Genomic DNA, 21,718 nt, shown 5'->3' with positions numbered 1-21,718 from the left:
TTTGAGAACCTTTGTTGCTGTGAAGAACTTTTGCCCTGTTCTTGATGGATAGCTGTGGCCGTGTCCAGGTACAGCTGGGGATGGAGGGATTGTAAGGTATTTGTGACAGGGGAGCTCCAGACCTGAATGCAGCTTCTATCCCTGAACAGAAACCCTCTCCCAACACAAGTGTTACATTAGGAAACATCTCTTGTTAGGCGTCATCAGCTTCAGCCAGTGGGCGATGTGGGGGGGCTTAGTGCTGTGTGTGGCCAGCACGGTGTGTTCACGCAGAAATAACATCACGTGGTTTAAGGGTTGGAGGTATTGATTTTGGAGCTGGGAGAGGGGGGTGTAAGTTGCCCCTAGGCCAAAGCTTGGAATCTGTGGGGCGGTGTGTGGCAGTGGTGACAACTGCGACCCTTGCCAGGTACAAGGGACAGGTGTTAGATTGGCATTGGCTGCCCACACAGTACCAGGAAGGATGAGAGGTGTATGTCACAGAAGGGGTGGGAACCTTGCCGGTGGGGGGGTGTGCTCCATGCTGGGAGCCCTGGGAGCCTGCCACTCTGAGTCACTTCTGAAAGCCTCGGGCCCTGGCTCTGTCTGGAACCAAATGGAAAGCAGGTGCCTGGCCATACCACCGAGTCTGCACAGTGCAGTTCACGCTGTTTGGTCTGGCCCTGTGAATGAGGTGCGGGCTGGTGCTCATGGCAGGCTTTGACCAGGTGTACTCCCAAGACAGTAAGCCTGTTCCTGGGGCTAGAAGTAGATTGGGGTCTCGGGTCTGAAGCCTTCTTATTGAACACTTTATACATGCCAGCTCCCCCACCAAAAGAATAAAATTTAAAAAGAATGAAAGAAAAAGAAAAATATACATGACAGCCTTGTGTCTCCCTTTAGAGAACTCAGTTCCCTACCCATACACGCATACAGTCAAAGTCTTCGACACATTACAAGCTATGGGGGAAGAGCCCCAACTTCCCAGGCAACTTGGACTGGATGCTTAGCCCTGCCACTGGCTGGCCAGGCACCTGATCCCTGAACTGGTTTCCCCATCTGTGAAATGGACCTGTATCACTCTTGCCTGTCACATCAAAGGGCTGCCAGGCTCACGTGCCAATGATAAGCGTGAAGAAACTGGAAACCACAAAGTGCTGTCAAGAGAGCCACGCCCTGCTAATGTGATTTGGTGCTGGAACTATAGCAGGGGCAAGCAAAAGCCTGGAACAGACCCTAAGCCTGGGGCTTCACACCAGATGAGACCGTGATGGCATTGTTGGCACCCCAGCCTGGGAGCTGAGCAGCCCAGAGCCCCTTGGAGGAAGCAAGGGAAGTGCTGGGGATCTGGGAGCATGTGCGTCCCCATTCCCATCCACTGTCTGGCTGCATCTGCTTGCTCTTTATTCCTATGTCTTTGTTCAGCCCTTATAAGTCCTGGGTCTACAGGCCATGTCGCCACATTCCATCCACCTCTCATCAAGTGGCCTCACTCAGAGGGACTTCTTTCCCCCTGGGAGGGGTAAGAGCGACCTGCCAGTGCCAAGCCTAAGCATGGGACCCAGGCAGAACCCAGCCCCCACCCCACCCCCTACGTACATACACCAGAGAAAAACCTTGACTGCTGAGGTCTCTGCATGGGAGGGTGTGACTGCTTTGAGCTTTCTGTTAGGCAGCCCCAGTGTTGCCACAGCAGGGACCCCTCCCTCTCAACCCCCCAGGCCCAACTTGGCCCAGGGCCTGGCTTCTCTGATTTCTGCTCTTCTGCCTTCTCATTCTCTAGCCCCTTCTTTACCTCTTTATTTTGTCTTCCTATGGGCAGGAAAAAAGTGTAACGCTCTGAGCAGATAGAGGCCACCTTCTCCTGCTTCCCTGGTATCTTAGAAGGTGGAATATGAAGGACCCTCAGACTTGTCACCCTCTCCTTTATTGCTGAGGCAGTGGAGGACGGCCACGAAACCACCTGCCTGGCTGGGCTGGGACTTCAACCCAAGCTCCTGACAATTGGCTTGAGGCCCTTTTTCTTCTGTGCCCATGTCTGGTCAGCAGTTGTTTGTGGAGCAGGAGGTTGTACCCGAGTCCCCTGTCTTGGTTCTCAGTGGGGTCTCTTTTCTCTTGAAGGAGCCAGATCAAAGCTGGGTGTGATGATGGCTGGTACAAGTTCAAAAAGGATCTTCAGTACTGTATCTTTATATCAGGAAGGCCATAAGCTGTATGTAATGCAAGCTGCAGCTTATAAACTTCCATGGACTGGCTGGTGGGAGGGGGGGGCAGGGAGGCCTGGGCTCAGGCTTCCTTGGGCCACGTATGCCCAGCTGTCCTGTCCAAGTTGTGCGAGGGACCCTACTCTAGCCTCCCATCCTCACCTCCCCTAGTCAGAGGGGCACAAGGCTACACTCAGTTGCTGGGAGTTGGCAGTCTGTCAGTTTTCCCTTTGACCTCCTTACAAGTAACTGTTTAGCACTAACCATGGAGTCATCCAGTGGGACCCCCAACAGCCTTGTGCAAGGGGCTGTTTCTGCTGTCTTAGGTCAGGAGCTGAAGGCCACCTACCCATTCCTGGGTGCCCAAGGCTGACCCCACTGGCGTCTGAGTGGTTGGCGGTGTGAGATCATGGTCTGCAAAAGAGCTTTGATTTGTGAGCACCTGGGCACACTGGGTCTGCTTCTGACATGCTCGGTGACCACAAGCAACTCGCTGGACTCGGGGGGCCTTGGTTTCCTCATCCAAAAATAAGGTTTCTTCCAGCTCAAGTATTCTGCATTTCTGTTGCTGCCCAGGGCTGGGAGCTGGGGAAGGATGTGGGAGGGGCTTATGAGAGGCTTGTTTTTCCCTTTTTGGATTCCACGGCCTTCCCTAAGTGGTGTTTTCCATCCAGATGACACCAGCGGAGTTCTCTCTCAGCAGCCAGTCGGCGAGGTTCGAAGCAAGCGCATTACTTGAACATCTTGATGGAGTGGATAGTTGAAACAGTTTTTCTTTTCCAGACTGAATTCTAACTTCCAGAGATGCTAAGGGGTTTCAGCAAAGAATCACTTTTCAAGTATCATCTTTATCTCTTTGGTAGAATGTTTCTGTTGCCCTGAGTCAAGTTTCCCGAGTGTGTGTCTTCCCCTGAATCCCAGCCTTGTGAGGCAGGGATTTGCCTGGAAAGCAGAAGTCTGTCTTCTGCGGCAGCGTGCTCCTGGTGGACCTGTGGGGTTTGTTTGGGAGTGGGGTGGGGCAAGAGTGGGGAGCGGCCCTGATGATGTTTTCCGGCCTCAGCATCCTTTGTGGAGATAGGTTCGTCCTCTGAGCGGGTGGACCCTGAAGTCCATGCTGCTGTCTTGGAGATTACCAGGCTGGGGTAGGAAGAAGGCTGTGGTTGTCCTTCAGAGTCGGGGTAAGAGGGTCTAATATCCATGGGCAGACCACTGTTTTTGAAAGCTGTGTTTACCGTCTCCATCTCTAATAAAAGCTGATACTTACGGAGCCCCTTCTCTGGGCCACAATATCCTGCTCCTGCCCTTAATGAGACAGTGAGTGTTGAATGCCCAGTAGGAAGGAGGTCTTTTGTGTCGAAAGGTTGGGACAGGTTAGAGCTACAGAGCCCTCATCATGAGGCCTGTCCTTCCCCTTGCAGAGGAGGACACACGCCTGGTGAAAGCAGAGTCGCCAAACCCCAGCCTGGCCGCCAGTTGAGAGTGGGGTCCTTTTCACGGGGGAAGGAGGGCTCTGTGGCCCCTGCTGGCGCCACACCCCGGTTCTGTGCCACCTGGGGTCTTTGCTTAGCTGCAGCCACCCCCTCCTGCTTCCCTGCCAGCCTCCTTCCCTTAATTCCTGCAGGGACCCCTGTGAGCTGGGCCCTGTGTGTGCCCTGGGGAGGCGGGAGACCTGAGCAGCCACTGTTGAGGAAGCTGGCCTGGCTTGGGGACACCTGAATGACAGGTCTTCCCATTGACATGTCCAGAGCCAAGAGAGATGTGCCCCTGGACTGGCAGAGATTGATCAATGTCTGGTCTGAAAGCTTTTTCTGCAGAAGCCTGAACTTGTGCTAAGGCTGATGCCTTGGGTGTCACTGTCACCTTGCACCTGAGGCTTTTTTTAAATTCCTTTTTTTTCTGAAGGTCTTTAAACAGATTTCAGTTTGTCTGATAGAAGAGCATCATGGACACATAGATAGGGAATGAGTCTGTCAGAGCCCCTTCTTCCTTCTCTTTTCCCTCTAAAACGTGAGCTCTTACCTCTGGGCTGGGAGGGCTGCAGCGAGGAGAGGAAGACCTGGATGATGACCTGCAGTTCCCCTTTCTGTCACAAAGGAAAGGACTGGACAGCTCTGGGAGCCTGGGTCCTCTGTCTCGCTGAGATTAGAGAGTGTGGTTGAGAGGCTCCTCCCAAACCTTTTTTATGGGAGGGGGACCGCCCCTTCCTGTGCCTTTCAGGTACTGCCCCTCTCTGCCACTCCCCTGGAGCACTGAGAGTGAGATTCAGGGGCCACCAGTGGAGAAAACGAGGAGTGGTCCAGAGGTGGTTGGAAACCGTTAGTCACTGTAGGTCCAGCGCCAGCTGCGAGGGAAAGAGCCCAGAAACACACAGCAAAGAGCCAGACAGCCCCAGGAAGTCTGCTGACCAGTGATAGCCTGTGGACTTAGCAGCAGGCGCTGGGCCTCCCCCCCCCCCCCGCGCTCCGCCCCCCCCCCCCCCCCCCCCCGCGCTCCCAGCAGCTTCAGAGGAAGACTGGCAGCAGGACTTGCCTAAGGCAAGAGCTGCCTCAGGAGCCCCCAGAGCCTTGCTCGGCAGGGGACTCAGTTGTGCCAAAAGGCCAGCTGGTTCCCTTAGGCAGCTCTGATGCTGGCTGGGACCTTCAGCAAGGCTGAATCTGTTCTCGTGCCACGAAGGCCACACAGCCACGTCTGCGATGTCCTGTGTGGTGGAACACCTCTCTGGCCAAGTTCTTTGTCCATGTTGAATTTGGTGCTTCCAGTGGATTCCATCAGAAGAGCGGTTCCTCAACACATTCCTTTTACTGACTTCTCAGGATTCTCCATCTATTCTCCAGTTCTCCCCCAGTACCTACTCTACCCAATTCCAGACTGTCTTCCAGTTGTGCTGAGGACATGGCTGTGGTCTTGCATCGTCTGCTCATACTTGCCATTGAAGGTGGTCTTTCCCATTTATGGTATTACTCTGTTGGCCATGCTGAGCTATGTCTGTCTCGGGCTGGGAGTTCCATTGGAAGGACTAAGGTGCATAGAGACGTTGGATGTCCAAAAGCCAAGGCTTGGCTCTAGGTGCTTTGGAGGACGTGAAAGTTTTTGAGACTAGGCTCCCTTCTCTGGGGTTTTATAGAGTTCAGGTGAGAGGTAGAAACTATGTAAGCGAGCCTAAGGACCCTGTAGGACTTCAGAGGAGGGAGGGGGAAGTGAGGAAGCAGAGGGCGTGAAGGATGGGTGGGTGGGAGGGGTGCCCTTCAGTGAAGGAACGAGGGAGGGTGGCCTGAGAGGCAGCGCAAACAGCCGCTGTGAGACCGCCTGCATTTGGTGCCCCTGGAGCTTGTTGGGGACCTGGAGGAGATGGACTGCAGCGGGACCAGAGGGAGCGGGAAGCAGAAAGGCAAGTCAGTGGACTCTAGAACCTCTTGTCCTCTCAGCGTGTAGCTGACCAGCCTGCTGCGCGCCTGCTTCCCCCTACTCTGGTTTACCAGTTTCTTCTTGTTCTGCCCTCGTCACTCCAGCTTAGCTGTCATCCTAAACAAGTGCTTAAGGAGGGGACTGGCTGCCGAATGGCTGATGGCAGCACTTCACCCACCCGTGAGGCTAACAAGGCCACCCAGGTGCCACTCCATCTGTGCCCACAGCCGAGCAGTTTGCTGGTGGAACAGATGACTGAGTCAGGGTGCCTGGGTCTTACCCAGCCCTGCTCCTTGGTGAACTAAGCTTCATGAGCCCTTTTTGGGGCCTCAGTTTCCCTGCCTGTGCAGAGGCTAGGCAGGAGGCTGTCATCTGCCAGGGTAGCTAGGATAAAGTAAGAACCAGGGAGAATAGGCCAAGGTTCCTGTGACTTAACCTCCCAGCAAAGGGCCTGTGACCTGGTGGACAGGGACCCACCACCTCATCCTTAACTGCTTTGGCCTCAGCCTGTTTCCTGAGAGGTGGCCAGGGATAGGATGGGAGCGATATTGTAGCCTTATGAGCACTTCAGAACCTAAAAGATAGAAACCAGAAGAGGCTAGAAACATCTGGCCTAGAGGGGAGGCTGGAAACAAGGATCTGAGCTGGGATACCCCCGCCCCCACCCAAGCAGGAAACTGCTGAGAACTTGTTATTTTAGGGGGGCCTCTGGGGAGGTCTGGCCAGAAGGAGCCGTTTGAGGAAGGGTTTAAAATTAGCAGGGGTGAAAAGGGTGGCCCCTAGAAAGAACTGGGGCAGAAATTTCTATGGGGCAGCTCTGGTTCTACGTCTTTGACCCAAACCACATCCCGCCATCACAGGGAGGAGGAGTGATCCAGGTCCACCCAGCAGGGCCCTGGCTGGCTTGCACTCTTGTGGCCCTTCCCAGAGGGTCGGCTGGCACCCAGAAGCAAGTGTCATCTCCGCCAGTCCAGATGACTACCAGCTCTGCTGCCTTTAAAGAAAAGCTATGTGACCTGAGCAAGTCACTTCCGTTTAGAGCAGCGGTTCTCAACCTGTGGGTCGCAACCCCTTTGGGGGTTGAACAACCCTTTCACAGGGGTCGCCTAAGACCATAGGAAAACACATATATAATTACATATTGTTTTTGTGATTAATCACTATGCTTTAATTATGTTCAATTTGTAACAATGAAAATACATCCTGCATATCAGATATTTACATTACGATTCATGACAGTAGCAAAATTACAGTTACGAAGTAGCAATGAAAATAATTTTATGGTTGGGGGTCACCACAACATGAGGAACTGTATTAAAGGGTCGCGGTATTAGGAAGGTTGAGAACCACTGGTTTAGGGGATTACATGGAAATGAAAGGCCCTTCCATCAAAGCGCAGAGGGTATAGAGGATGGTTGCCCTCTGGAGGCCAGGGGCTGCCCAGTTTCTCCCAGGTGCTTCTGTGCACAAGGCAGTGTGTGAATACTGTGTGTGCAGGGGCGCAGAGCTGCCGGGGCTGTGAAGTGTGCAGAACCTTCCCCCTGGGCCTGGGAGCCGAGGCACGTCTGGTAAGGGAAAGGCATGACTAAAGGGGAACGATGTGGCCTAAATGGCACAGATATGCGTCTTGGCAAAAACTCTCGTGAGTGAAGAAGCTTGTCCTTACTCATTTTTAAAATCAGGCCTGGGCTGGGAGTCATTCTGGGGGGGTCGGGGCAGTGGCACTGGTCACTGCCAGCTGGTTTCCATAGCCATAGTCGTGGGGGGTGTGTGTGTTGGGTGTAACTTTGCCCGGTTGCCCCAGGTTCCTGATTCAAGCCATTGTCTATGAAAAGGCTGTTGGCTGGGTCCCACAGGCTATCACGCAATTCAGGAAGTCAGGTTTGGCTGGCGTCACAGGATGGATATCTGGTGTCTAAACCTGGCTTCACCACCAGCTTGTAACCATGTTGAGGGCAAGGCTCACAACTTAGCGTCATCTGCCTCACTTGAAGCTGGCAAGATCCTACTCATTCTTCAAAACCCAGCATAACTGTTCCATCTCTGACTCCTCACCCAGGCCTCTGATTCAGTAAACACTTAGTACCAGCACCATACTGGAAGCTGGGCATAGAGGCAAGAAGAGAACACGTTCCTTGCCACTGAGGAGCTTACATCAGAAGCAGTAGGAGATGGGTGTGAAAGTGGGGGGCCTTCTGTTGGAGTCGCTCCGGGGTATGGCGTAGGACCTGTGTTCCATTTACATCTTGGCCTCTTCCTGAGACCAGACAGCCTCTCACCCTGGGATCCATGGGTGTCTGCTGAAAAATATACACTTTAAATTGTGCGTTTGGGAGAGGCAGGGGGTGCTAAGACACCATAGTTTGCTTCGGGTTCCTTGATCTGTGCCCTTATTAAATGGGGCTCGCTCTCTCTTGCGCTGTCCAGCGGTGGACAGTCTTGCACAGAGGTGCTGAGCAGGCACTTGCTGAGTGACACCTGCGCTGATGAGCCTGGATAAAGGAAGGTGCACAGGAAGGGCTTTGAAAGGTTAAAAGGTAAAAAACTGAGTGTTCATTTGCTTCAGCCAAGTACTGAATTCGTCCCTTAACTGTGGAAGGATTCCAGTTCCTTCCTGATTGAAGGGCCGTCGTCCCTGTCCTTCCATCAGTGGCCCTGACCACTGTGGTCTCTGTCCCCAGGTCCGGACACTGTTTGTCAGTGGCCTTCCTGTGGACATTAAACCCAGAGAACTCTACCTGCTCTTCAGGCCGTTCAAGGTGAGTGTGGGCCCAGCCACCCACTGGCAGAGCCTAGGATGGAGGCGAAGCATCAGGAATCTCTGACCTGGATGGGGCGGCAGGAAGACGTAGATCAGTGCATCTAAAAACTGTGATCACAGACCTGACTCTGTCCTGGTGCTGTTAATTGACATTTACTTTCTGTTGATTGCTTACCCCCTCTGAGCCTCTTGTTTCCTCCTCTGTCAAGTGGGGATGTGGGGAATCTCCGTAGATTTTGCTGTATAAGTAATCTTTGAGATTCACTGTAGCCTTTCCAGTTTGTGGATTGAAGGTAAGCTCTGTGCGTCTGGGTCACAAGTTAGTGGAGCGGACGGGAGTTTACGCCTGAAGTGATGGCTGCTGGCATAATGCCCACCCATGTGCGACTCCGTGTCGTTCAGAATGCAGGGTGGGAGGTGCCCAGCAATGGTGGAGGGCAGAGTGGGTCGACTTTGCGGGGAGAAGAGTATGAGAATGGTACAGGAGAGAGTAGGGAAAAAAGATGGGGTAATGCCAGGGGTGGCTGGGGCAGCACAGCCATGGCTCTGACCGTCCCTGTTAATGGCCATCTCTCTCTGCAGGGGTATGAAGGGTCCCTGATCAAGCTCACGTCGCGACAGGTAATTTCTCTCCAAGGTTGTTCTTCCTCTCGGCCCAGCCCAATGCTGAGCTTGGTACTAAGTCTGTTGCCTTTTCCTCAATCTTGAGGCATTTTTGGCAGCTGAGACCTGCTCTCTGTATCCCTTCTCTGCCCTGGGCTGATGAAACAGTGGCCTCCACAGGTGCCTTCTTACCATTCAGCTCCTGGTCCTCCCTCTCTGACTCTTGAGAAGCCACAGCCTGGCTCCGAGGCTCAGGACCGTAGAAGTGATGGCTGTGCTCTGGCTCCTGATGCCAGGAGGCTGGGAGCCATTTGGGTTCTGAACCGAACCTTGGCAGAATGAAACTGGAAGAATTTCAACCTGTTTTCCCTTAATTGAATTTGGAACCTCCCCATGCACTTGATATATGGAGTCCCCTTACTTCCTGGGGAAAACATCGAACTTACTCTTAATTACCTGCATGCACTTTAAAAAAAAAAAAAACGACTTTTACCGAGAGGGCGATGTTCAATGCAGTGGATGAAGCTCACTTCCCACAACGTGGCGCTTGGTGGGAGACTTGGTGCATAAGAATCTTCTTTTCCAGCTGAACATAGGAAGGAGATGGGCAAGAGTGGCTTTTTGTTATTTTGGGGTTTTTGTCTGTTTTTGGAGGGAGATGGAATGTTGGGAGAGATGCATGGCTGTTCTCTCTTTCCTACTAGCCTGTTGGGTTTGTGATCTTTGACAGCCGGGCAGGAGCAGAAGCAGCCAAGAATGCACTGAACGTGAGTAGATGGAGAAAAGGTCTTTCTCTGACCCATAAACTAGCACCGCCCCCCCCGTCCCCCCCCCCCCCCAGGCAATGGTGTCCTTGTTCTGTTTTCTGCAAACCTTCCTACGCTCCAAGCCCAAGGGAAGGGCCCACAGATGACATTATTCCCTAGTTGCCTTGGGGCAGAGGCCTTGGCTGTGCTGTCTTGGCTAAACGTCAGTACTCATAACGCCCAAGTAGTGAGTCCTCTGTTTTGGCCCCATGTGGGCAAGTGTTTCAGGCAAGATCATTTCTGGGGACCTTCTGTATCCACTGCAGGGGACAGACTATCTGGGTTCTACAAAGTCAAGTCTTTCTGCTCTTTTCCCTCTGATATAGGGTATTCGCTTTGATCCAGAGAACCCGCAGACCCTGAGGCTAGAGTTCGCCAAAGCCAACACCAAGATGGCCAAGAACAAGCTAATGGCTACACCAAATCCCCCCAGCACTCACCCCGCCCTAGGAGCACACTTCATCGCCCGGGACCCCTGTGAGTGGCACTCAGAGCTGCAGTCTGCGCCCTTTCACTTGGCCTGAGCTAGGGGGCCCAGTGGTGTTTAATAAAGAGAGCAGACATTGAGATTCCCACTGAGGGAATCAGTCCACATGCATGCCCCACTTTCAAGGAGGCTTCTTGTGTCCACAGCCACCTGTCTCTATGGGTCCAACACTTCGTCCTGCCCTGCAGCCTTTGTTGGACCTCAGACAGACTGGGTCCCTGAGCCATCACCTTGCTCAACTTCCCTGAAGCCTTCTCTGATTTCTCTTGGTTAAGATGGGCGGAGGCCCACCTGAGAGTTTCTCAAAGCAGACCAGATGCTCACTGTGCCAGGCCAAGTTAATGCAGTTTCTTTCCCTGGTCTCAAGGAGTCTGGCCTGAGTGGGGACCGTATACTTCACCCAGAGTTCTGGGCCCCCTTCTCTGTTTGGAATGGGGTGGCGGAACGAAAGACCAGTGCTCTAATGACGGGGGCTGTTGTCTCCCTTTGTAGGTGACCTGATGGGGACTGCTCTGATCCCCACGTCCCCAGAGGCCTGGGCCCCCTACCCTCTGTACACCACAGAGCTGACCCCAGCCATCTCACATGCTGCGTTCACCTACCCAGCTGCCACTGCTGCTGCTGCCGCCGCCCTGCACGCTCAGGTAAGCTCTCCCTCTTGGGGAGAAGCAGGAAGGGGGAACATGAAGGCTCTAAGTTGGCCACACTTATTACCCACCTGGCCTCTGGACCACGCGTGCCTCCAGAGCTGCGGCAGAACTGTCTTCCATGACAGTGCCTTTAGGACTTGGGCCTTGATGGAGGAGGGAGAGGATGAGTGGTGAGGCCATATCAAGGATTCAAGGCAGAATCCCAAGAGAGACCCAGCTGTGGTCCCACCACCCCCTGAACACCCATGGCACCGTGCTGCATGCTGCCTGTGGCGACAGACCGCGATTCAGATCCCAGCTACCTATTTCTGCCTCCTCCTGTCTCCTCCTGTCTTGATGAACTTGAGAAAGCTCTTAAAGATTTCTGTGCCCTGATTTTTTTTTTTTTAAGTCACGTGGAAAAGGAGGATAATATTGCCTGTCTCAGGGCTGTTGTGAGACTTAAATGCTAACACATGAGGGGTGCTAGAATGGCACTTGGAACACACATCCGGACCGCTCAGTGAGTGGTCCTGTTCTTGTGGATCCTGGATGCTCTGCGTGTGCCCGGGCCAGGGGCAGGGTGTGCGGGCTTCCAGGAGGGAGTCCGGGAGGGGGAGCTGGGCCAGGAGGGCTCTCTGCTCCCTGAGTGCCGTGCCAGGTGCTCAAGAGGCAGGTGGGCAGGCACCGCCCACCCCTGTGAGGCAGTGACAGGAGTGCCAGCTGTATGGCGAGGGCACTGGCAGGTAGTTCAGGGGAGCTGAGGGGCAGTGGCCAGCCCACCTCGGCCTCTGGCCAGTGGGAAAGAGGGACTGGCCCGGGCGTGCTGCGCTGTTGAGAGGGAGAGAACAGAGGCTGACTGGCCTTGGCCAGGGCGGTGGAAGGGGCCGAGGAGGAAAAGGAAATGAGAAGTCAGGAAGGAAGGGTTCGCAGGAACTGGAAGCCGCGGTGGGAGTAGTCAGCTGCTGCGGCTGAGGGCTAAGTCCCTCTCCACCTTAGTCCTCTGGAGGCCGTCGTGACACCTGGGTTGCCCAGTTCCAGGGTGGAAGGTTCGGATTCTGGGGCTACTGCCCTAGCGAACTCTTCTCCTCAGCAGAGAAATTCTCCTGGCCATGGCCCTTTGGCTGAGGGCAGATGTTTTGGGTTTTTTTTTAGTAAAAATACTTTTTTTATTTTTAGAGAGAGGGGAAGGGAGGGGGAAGGGAAGGAGAAAGAGAGGGAGAGAAACATTAATGTGTGGTTGCCTCTCACACACCCCCAACTGAGGATCTGGCCCACAACCCAGGCATGTGCCCTGACTGGGAATCGAACTGGCAACACTTTGGTTCCCAGGCCAGTGCTCAATCCACTGAGTCACACCAGCCAGGGCCAGAAGATGTTAAACTTGCTCTGTTCCCCAGCTGCACAGCACAGTCAGCTGGGAAGCTGATCGGGGTAGAAAGGTGGTAAAGATTTTCCCTTAGAGCGAAATGTTTGGGTATTTACCACAAACCAGGTTCTGTGATGGCCACAGAAGAGGTAGCAGGGAATGCTGTCCTTGTCGTCTCTGACGGTTCCCGGCCACACGGGGCGTTTTAACTGCTGGGGTCCTCTCATCCCAGCTTTGCCACCAGTTAGCTACCTGATCTTCAGCAAGTGGCTTCACCTCTGTGCCTCTGTGTCCTCATCTGTAAAATGAGAGGGTTAGACCAGATCGGGTGAAAGGTTCTGCCTCATCTGCTCTGAGATGCTAGGCCGTGACAGTGACAGGGCAGTGGTTGGGAGCCAGGGACAGTTAGTGCGTCAGCTTAATAGAAACGCTTCTGCCCTTCCTGGGGTGCCCCCGCCCCCCAGCTGGGTGGGGGTGGTGTGTCGCTCCCTGCCCCCCTGTTGTCTTCCATTCCAGTCTTGTCCCACCCTCCTCATGGCTCGTGGTTGTTCCGCTGCCTCAGTCCAAATCCTGGCTCTCTTTTAACACATGTGTGACCTTGGGCAAGTCACTTAACCTCTGTTTCAGCTTCTTTGCAGAACGGTGATAATCATACCTACTTTATAGGATTATACAGAGGGATGGCTATAGAAGCTCCAGTTATCAGGGCAGTTATTCAGTATCATTGTCTAGTTTCCTCACCTGGTCTTCCCTGAGCATGGAGGCCTCACCGCGCCTGAGTTCCTGTCTTCTGGTCTCCCAGGGAAGTGGGTGGAGGCCACCTGAAAGGGTAGTGGCATTTTAGGGAGGGAGACTAATGACAAGAGATCAGTCCAGGTAGTAATTAATTTTGTTCCTGCTCCTCGCTGTCTAGAAAGCCATGTCCTCAACAGTAAAACATGCTGGTAGGATCAGATGCAGTAATAGGCATAAAAGCATTTCCAAGTAGTAGCATTTTTTTCTTTTCCATGTCCAGAGCCCCTTCCTGCCCTTTGACAGTGCTGGCCCTGAAGTGGGGGCTGAAGATCCCTAAATGAGGAATTGGGCAGCGTTGGTCCTAAGGGGATTATTCTGAACCCAGAGGACCAACAAAACTGAGTTTTTTTGTGCTTGGGGGCAAGGAGGTGGCAGCTGAGAGACAAGAGGGGATGAAAGCAATCCTTCCTTTCTCTACCCCAAATGGGCACACTCAGCCTGCACTGGACCTGCAGGAAGGACCTGGAGGTGGTTCATACCACTCTGTCTTGGCAGAAGGCCATCTTGCTCGACCTTCTGATCCTCTTGATAGAATTTTCTCCTTTAAGAGGATGAAACACGCAAGAGGCGTGGATGGCAGAGGCACACTGGGGTCTGGCACATACAGAGAGTAGCCTAAAAGCTGGGGTTCTCTGTGTCCCCTTGTGTCCCAGGGTCCTCCCAGACTGGACTTTGTTTTCTCTTTCATCTGAGGAAATGGAGGTCTCTCACTGTGGCTCTGCCCCTTCCTTAAATTGGCTCAACCACTTACCGATGACCTTAAAGTTATGAGCTCCCTTACCTCTGTTTTCTTATCTGTATAATGGAATGGTAATAGCATCAACTGCACAGGGTTTTTATAAGGATTCAATGAACTTAATACATGAAGACTACTTAGAACAGAACTTGGTATGTGCTAAGTATTCCATAAGCATTAGCTATCAGAAGTCTGCATTTATCGAAAAAAAAAAAAAAATAGGCAGGTCTTTTCTCCTTTGGTTTATCATTCTGCGCCCCAGAAAACTGCTACTTTAAGCCCTTGACTTGGTAGGTGTAGTTGGGTACAAGTTTGTAAGTAAATCTATATAGAGGAATCTTTTACAAAAATTACTATATGCAACTTAATCATTTTAAAGCTTAAATATCAGGACATTCTTCCACATCAGTAAATGTAGATCTACACTCTAAGCTGCCTGACCAGGCCACTGCTGTGAAAGTGTGTCCCACTCCCTGTAGGTGGTAAGTAGGTGGTTTACGCCATTTTCGACCACAGACAGGCTGTGCAGCAGGGGGTCGCCCTTGTGCACCCCTCCCGAGCCCCTGTCCTGCTTGTTTTCCTTATCATGAATTCCTAGCACTGTTACAAGGTCAAAGTGCAGACTTGCCAATCTGGGTTAAGTAAGACTGGATATTGCTTTGAATTTCTGATGAGTGAGGCTCCTGTATTTATTGGCTATTTCTATTTCTTCTCCTGTGAATTCATTTCTTTGCCCACATCACTTCCTGGCGTTACCTTCTCAGTCCATCAGTCCCAAGATGTGAGCAAGGACTGAGTTCATGCCCTTTTTTGTTTTGCTGCTGGTCCTCTTGGAGCCTGGTTCATTCTAGATACCCAAGGGCCTGTCCCTGTGGGGTGGCCTCTCGGGACCCCAAATCCCCTGTGAACAACCAGCAGGCCCGGAGGGTCTCTTAGTCTGAGCTGGGACAGGAATGGCTGTGCTTCTGAGAGGGCTCAGACCGCTGACCTAACCTAGGTGTCTGAAGGAAGCGGAAAGGCAGCCCACTTCAGGGTTCAGAAATGGGGTCTTTCCTCTATTTCCTCCCCAAGAAGGTGGCCGACTCATCTCAGGCTGGGAAAAGCTGCTGCATTGGGGGTAGGATTTCAGTGCTTGTGGAGGGAGTGAGGCCAGATGAGCGAGCTCTCTGAGGGACCCCTTAGGCAGCTGCAGGAAACCTTGGCTTCCTCGTGGTGAAAGAGGGTGAGTTGGAGGCCCCCAGCATGCCTCCCACTCTCATTGAATGCCGTCCCCTCCTCCAGCCCTGCAGGGCACCCGGCCTGGCAGGCACCTCCTTGCTGGGGGCTGCTCCAGCTGAAGGCTGGGTACAGGGCAGTGGTCAGGATCCACCAGGGGACTCCGTGAGCTGGAGCACAGGCTTGTCCTTAGCAGTGGTGCTGGTTTCCTCGTCGCCCTTCTTGTGGGCTGAGCTCCGGTGTCCAGCTGGACTTCCAGCTGAGAGGGCATCTGTGGCCCAGCAAAGGGGAGGAAGGAAGGGAACCACTCCCAGATGTTCAGGAGGCCGGAAAGAAGATCCCATGGCCTGTGAGGCCAGACAGCTCAAAGGTTAGAAGAGGCTCGTGACCCTTTCTGTGTGGTGTGTGGCTTAATCAAGGTCGTTCTGGCAGCCTGGGGTCAGTTGTGTCCTGGTGACAGCAGTGCCATGCGCTTGGAACCGAGAGAAGATCCTGGCTTAGGTCAGGTGACCTAAGACTTTGCCCTGCTATATGTTACATACCAAGCGTCCTGGCGTCTTAAGGTGACCAGCGTCTGACTTCCTCCTGAGCGTGTGGTGGTCAGGGGTCTGTGCTGTACAAAACAGTGCCTAGCGTTTGGAGGGGGCACAGGAGCAAGTTCTCAGGAAGCTTCCATCAGCCCCCAAATGGCCTGTCATTACTTGATAATGTTTTCTGCTTCCCCAGGAGGCCGGGATCCCAGGTGGCCAAGTGGGTAGCAGGGTCTGACAGCTGCAGCTGGAAGGGACTTGTCTGTGTGCACTGCTGCTACTCATTTCTGTGCCAGATCTCATGTGCCGTCCCTTCCTTTCCTAAGGGGACCTGGGCTCCCAGCTCTGGGTGATCTTCCCCCTCACTCAGGGTCCTATGCTGCTCTGCCCCCACCCTCACCCAGGCAGTCATGGGTCAGGCTGCGGCAGACGTGCTGTCTGTAACAGGGGCAGGTGGCCTTCCCTGCAGTCTTGGCTTGGCCCCCAGCACAGCTTACCCTCCAGACAACTGGCCCATGGGGAAGGAAGGGGGTGTGTGTCATTTCCTGGTCAGTTTCTGGGAATCCTGCTTTGGGGCTACTGTTCTGTGGGACCTTCTGGCCAGTGCCAGGGTTTCTGCAGCTGCCAGTCCATCACACAACGGCTCGGCTGGTAGGTTATAAGTCTCTGGACTTCAGAGGGTTAACACTGAGGAAACAAGGGATGGAGAGGTGGAAGTTGGGAGGACACAGCATCTGGGTCTCATTCTTGGCCTCCTTACAGAATTGTAGGAGGAGAGGACCAATGTCTGGAGTCCTACCCTTTGGGGACCACAGTGACTTTGCTTTTTTGTGATGTCCTTTTGCATTCTGTCTGACTGATCCCCACAACTGCCCGAGACGTAATAATCTCTAGCCTGAGGCTGGATGCAGACTCTGAGACTCGAAGTTGAGCAAAAACATACTGGGTTCTTTCTCTTAATGTTGGGATTCCATGCTCTCCCAGTAAAGAGGAAAGTGAAGGGCCAATGTTGGCACCAGCGCCCCTGGCTGCCAAGACTCCACCTCGTCCAACCGGACACATTCCAGTCGGGTTTGGTGGAGTGCAGAACCTGTAACCGTCCTCTCATCTGAGCCTTCCCCCTGTGGGAGAGGCCAGCAGGTGGCCCTCTCCCGTTTTCAGGATGAGGAAACTGATGCCTAGAGGTGAGTAACTGGCCCGACGTCGGCCAGTCAGGGACAGAACCAGGACTCCAAAGGGACACAGAAGGCCATGATTACAGGGCTCCCCTGTCAAGGGAAGACTGCAAAATTAGCTCCTGACGTTGGCTTTTCTTGCAGGTGCGCTGGTACCCTTCCTCTGATACCACCCAGCAAGGATGGAAATATCGTCAGTTCTGTTAGTTCCTCAGTAAGTGCTGGCACAGAGGTCCAGGATGCATGTCCCAGACCCGGGCCTCCTGAAGGGCCGCGGGGCCTCCCTGAGGGTGTGCAGTGGGCACTCTGGCGGGTCTCACCCCTTCTCCTCCCACCCTTCACCACCCCCGCACCCCTCCACCCTGCCAGTGGACTCTCACAAAGAGAAGGCCTGGGGTCAGCTCCAGTCCTGCACCTATGCTCACCGCCTCTTCCCTCACCCCTCTAGGTCTTGTTACCACAGCTTGAAGCCCCCGCTGGGGAGGAAGCTGCCCTGAGCTTCCACTGCCCCCAGGCGGCCTGTGGAGAGCTGCTGCTTCCCTCCAAAGACTGTGAATTTTAAGCCTGACTCAGTGGACTGCTTCCTGTTCCCTTTCTCTCTTCCTCAGCCCTGCCCCGCCCCAGAGCCTTAGGCCCCATGGGAGGGTGGGAGGGTTCCGGGGCCTTCTCGCTGGGACGCCAGACCCAGCTTGGGGGGCCTCACTGGGACCGAGTGAGGCCCGACCTCCGTTCCAAACTTGCTTCTGTAGCTTCACCTCAGAGAAACGAGGCGTTTGATTTTGCATGTTTTCTGGCATGAATTAAGACACTTAGACTTGTGTATATGTGAGTGTACAGTTTGTTCTCACATTGTGTCACCATAGCAACAGGCTCTGGCCTTTAATGGTTCATCATTCCAGGTCCCTCTCTCCACGCCCCTGCCCTGCACCCACCCGCTTCAGGGAGGCCGGCCCGCGGCCAGTTCCACCCTGCACTCCCCACCGTCCCACACACCTCCAGGCTGAACAGCAAGGAAAGGACCACCCAACAAAGAGTGTATTTTCATTTCAAATCAGGGTCCTCCTCTTCCTCCTCAGATGGGCTGACAGCTGTTCAGAACATCCCTTCTCTGCCCATTTTGCTTACCTTTCCACAGCGCCCCCCAGCCCTGCCAGTGCTCCTCAGTCTTTCCAAACTTTGAAACCAACCAAAAAGTGAAAGTATTTTTGTACCCTGTGTAACAAAATATTTATGCATCATAAAGGATTTTTTGTGTGTGTGTGCAATTAATTATTGAAGAAACCTTGTTCGCCCTGTCAGATAAGTTTAATGTTTAGTTTGAGGCATGAAGAAGAAAAGGATTTCCATTCTCCAGCCATGAGCCTTTGTGTCAGGTGTTTAAGAAAAATGAAGGGAAAATTGTGCAATTTTTTGTTTCGTGAGCACACGGGTGCTTTGCCTTTGGCTGCAGCTGTGGCTGCCTTGCCATTTTCAGACTTGGGAGACGAGGTGGCTGTTGTCATTGCTGACCCTGTGAGAATGTGAAACTGGATGATATATGAAATGCAAAATAAAAAATCATCCAAAGTAACCGCTCTCTGACCTTTGTTTCCATGGGATGTAGACGGCTGTTGGGAGGCCAGGACTAGAGGACAGAGGCTGAGAGTTCAAGGGGGGAGGAAGTGAAGTGGCTCCGGGCCGGGAGCTCTTGCAGCCTCTCCTCCTTCCCTTTTCTGTGTCCCTGGAGCCTGAAGGGGAAGTGACCTGCCAAGGGCAGTACATCGGGATGGGGCAGGGATGTCAGCCCACCCCGTGTTTGAGTCATTCACTTCAGTTTCCAAGTTCTGAGATTGGAGCCAGAGATTCTTTGCGCCCACCGTAAGCACTCAAAGGGAGCCTTCAGTTCTCCAGGTGCTGCTGTGCACTGGTCTAGCCCTCGGCGGCCTCTGTAATCATGAGCCCCCTCGCAGAGAAGGACTGTGGCTGGGGAGGGTGGGCTCCTCCGCGCAGCGTCCTTGGTGTGTGAGAGCGGCGAGAGGACCCAGCAGTCTGGCGCAGCAATGGATGAGCTCATCCGCCCTGCCGGGCCCCCAGCTGCAGCTCTGATTCCTTAGGGGAGGTTTCACTGGGAGCCAGGCACACGGGATGAAGGTCAGGGAGAACGGGTGGTGCCAGGACTCCGCGCTGCCCAGGACCCCATCAGAATTGAGTCTTGGGGCCTCAGTTTCCTCCTCAATGAGGTGGTTTGAAATCCTTTCCAGCTTCTGGAGGGTTGGAGCACTGACCTGATGGCTTTGCTGTTTCTCTTTTCTGTCCAAACCCTCCTCCCCCATGTCCTCACTGCTTGCCTCAGAAGCTGTGTCTAGAAAGGGAGGGCCCATGGGGGCTGGCCCTGGCCACCTCCTCACCTGCACCTTGTGTGACTTCAGTGTCCCTGCCTCACCCCTTCTCCTGCGTGGGTCTATGGTGTTCTGCTGGTGACTGTCAGCTGTTAAAGGCTCAGGGTGACATTTGCAGCCCCAGCTGGTACCTACACGTTGAGAGAGCACAGAGTGCCCCCAGGTGCTCTGAGGGAGGAGGGGCCTGGGCCTGTGTGTAAATGGGTTTCAAGTGGTGGGTTATCTGGACCCTTGGGGAGGCCCTGGGAGGAGGGGAGACGGTGGCTGTGTTCATGCGAGCACGTGGATGGTGTGATGCTTTCCTGTCTGGGACCCCTCACCTCAGGGCTGTATCTGGGTCAGCTGGGCACTTGCCAAGCAGTGACGCCTGGCCAGCCTGCATCCCCTCCTAGTGCTGGTGGGGAAGCTGTTGTGAGCCCCGCGCCCCCACCCAGGGCCAGGGCGGTAGCTGACCTACTTTAACTGTCAGGAACCACTGGGCCTTCCTGACGTGCTGAATTATTTAGCTGGGTGCTTGGGCCTTTCTGAGAGGGGCTAAGAAAGCTGCTCCATAATTTAAAGGCCCCCGTGCCTCGGGCTTCCTTGGGGGGGGGGGGTCCTCCTTCACGCTCTACTGAGCAGGCCTCAGGCCTGGGTCTGAGAGGAGGAGGAGCTGGGAAGGGTGGGGAGACCCTGAAGCCATCCCAGAGGGGCTCTCCTGCTGGATGGGGCCTCCGCAGAAGGGCCTTCATGGGCAGTCATGTTTGGACTGAACTGGAGCTGATGAGCCTCAAACAGCTACAGGGCTTCCTGGCATGGACTCGGGAAGGCTGGGGTCAAAAGCAGCCAGGTCACGACTCCCCATCCTGAGCTCTTTTCCAGAAAGCACCTTATCTCATTGGGTTGGCCAAAAAGTTTGTTTTTTTTTTCTGAAAGATGGCTCTAGTAAGTGCTTAGTTGTCTTTAAGTTCATTTGAAACAATTTTGTTAGATTGTATTGTGACAGCTGTCATATCAATGTGCATTTTAAAAAAACATCAAAATTTCTGAATTTTTATGTAGCCATTTTAATATTGAAGATGGAAGAAAATAACTTTCAGCATGTTATGCTTTATTATTTCAAGAAAGGTTACCTGAAAAGCAAAAAAATATTTTTGCATTGTATGGAGAAGGTGCAGTGACTGATTGAACGTGTCAAAAGTGGTTTGTGAAGTTTTGTACTGAGATTTCTCACTGGATGAAGATCCATGGTCGGACGGGTAGACCAGCTGCAGTTGATAGCAATCAAATTGAGACGTTAATTGAAAACAATCAATGTTCTACCACATGGGAGATAGCCAACATACTCAAAATATCCAAATCAATAAAGTTATTGGCGAAAATGAAAAAATGTGTCTTTTATTTTATGGAAAAAATAAAACGGAGTTTTTAGCCAACCCAATACTTTCCAGACATGTTTCATCTTGAGCTGTAAGTGGAAGGCTTCTTTCCTCTCTGAAAGGATTTTAGGCACCTGGGAAGAACCTGGGGGTCTTTGCCCAAGGGTCCCTTCTTGGCAGCACTGAGATTCCCCTCAGGGCAGAGGAGGCCTCTTCACACGTGCACCTGCCTCCCACCCCACTTCACCCGCGCACACACACGCGCACACGCACACACACACAAGGCCGGTGCTAATCAGATGCTTGTGGAGGCTTCAGGGGCTGTGTGGGGCCTGAAAGCCAGCTCTACCTGCTGGGGGAGAAAGAAAGAGCACAGCACACCAGCTGGCCATTCTTGGGTGCTGCTGCCCGGCCAGCCTTTTTCGGGGCATGACTTGATCTTGGAGCCTTCACAGGTGAGCAGGTGTCCAGGCTGCCTCTGGGACTTCTAGGCTGTGTGGCCCTATGTTGAGCTTTCCTGGGAATCTGTGCAAGGTAAAGGCTCGGGCTCCCTGGGGACCTGGATGCCTCAGGAGGGAGCAGGCTCCCTTGTCTCTGCCTTTCCACCCCGCCCCACCTGTCATGCATGTGCCCCTGCGCAGCTCCATTTCCTGAGGTCTTAAAGCCTTTTTGATCTGGAGCCCGCTGGTAGAATGTAAGTATTCCTCTGAGTAGGATTAGGGAAAGTGCCAGAAGGGGACCCTGGATGGCAAAGGTAAAAATGGGAGGAAAGGCTTTCCTGCAAAGTAGGAGGGAGCCACTAGAGCTGCATCCCACCTTCCCCTGCCCATCCATGCAAGGCCTCCACCCACTGGGCCACCTCCAGGACAGCCCACCTGACCTCCCCAGCTGTACCCTCAGCAACAGCAGGAGGAGGCTACGCAGCCCACCGCCTGGGACTATTCAGGGTTGACAGGAAAGGGACAGGAGCTCGCAAGGTGTTTCCCCTGGATCGCCTTTTTTTTTTAACTTTTTTCATTGATTTTTAGAGAGGAAGGGGGAGAGAGAGAAACATCGATCTGTTGTTCCACTGATATATGCATTCACTGGTTGCTGCTTGTATGTGCTCTGACCAGAGATTGAACCTGCAACTTTGGTGTATCAGGACAATGCTCTAACCAACTGAGCTACCCAGCCAGGGCACCCCTGGGCCTCCTTGACCATCACCCAGCCCACCCACACAGTCTGATCAGTGTGGACAGCATCCTCAGGCTCCCTCGCCCTCTGGCTTCTGTTTGGGTTGGGTGAG

General features: G+C 53.5%; 1 protein-coding gene across 6 annotated transcripts in view; it reads left to right on the top strand.

Annotated features, from left to right (window-relative positions):
• The window catches only part of RBPMS2 (RNA binding protein, mRNA processing factor 2), a 45,063-nt gene that overhangs the window by 5,474 nt on the left and 17,871 nt on the right, over positions 1-21,718 (top strand). For 3 of the 6 annotated variants that reach the window (XR_016509805.1, XR_016509806.1, XR_016509804.1), the window contains exons 2-7: positions 8,270-8,347; positions 8,932-8,970; positions 9,657-9,719; positions 10,085-10,235; positions 10,738-10,889; positions 16,839-16,908. Coding sequence is in view for 3 of the 6 variants with exons in the window: in XM_090270759.1 (XP_090126885.1) it covers positions 8,270-8,347; positions 8,932-8,970; positions 9,657-9,719; positions 10,085-10,235; positions 10,738-10,889; positions 16,839-16,901 (546 nt within the window). In the remaining 3 variants the exon portion in view is untranslated. Of the gene's footprint in view, positions 1-8,269; positions 8,348-8,931; positions 8,971-9,656; positions 9,720-10,084; positions 10,236-10,737; positions 10,890-16,838; positions 16,909-17,157; positions 17,703-17,749; positions 18,265-21,718 lie in introns of those variants that run through there. The other 3 variants (XM_090270759.1, XM_090270760.1, XM_090270758.1) reach the window with 3 other exon arrangements.

The sequence above is a fragment of the Furipterus horrens genome, unplaced genomic scaffold (assembly GCF_987537825.1).
Source record: "Furipterus horrens unplaced genomic scaffold, mFurHor1.1.pri manual_scaffold_3, whole genome shotgun sequence".
Lineage (NCBI taxonomy): Eukaryota > Metazoa > Chordata > Mammalia > Chiroptera > Furipteridae > Furipterus > Furipterus horrens.
The sequence above is the reverse complement of the archived record's forward strand: the minus strand, read 5'-3'. Positions and strand labels throughout refer to the sequence as shown.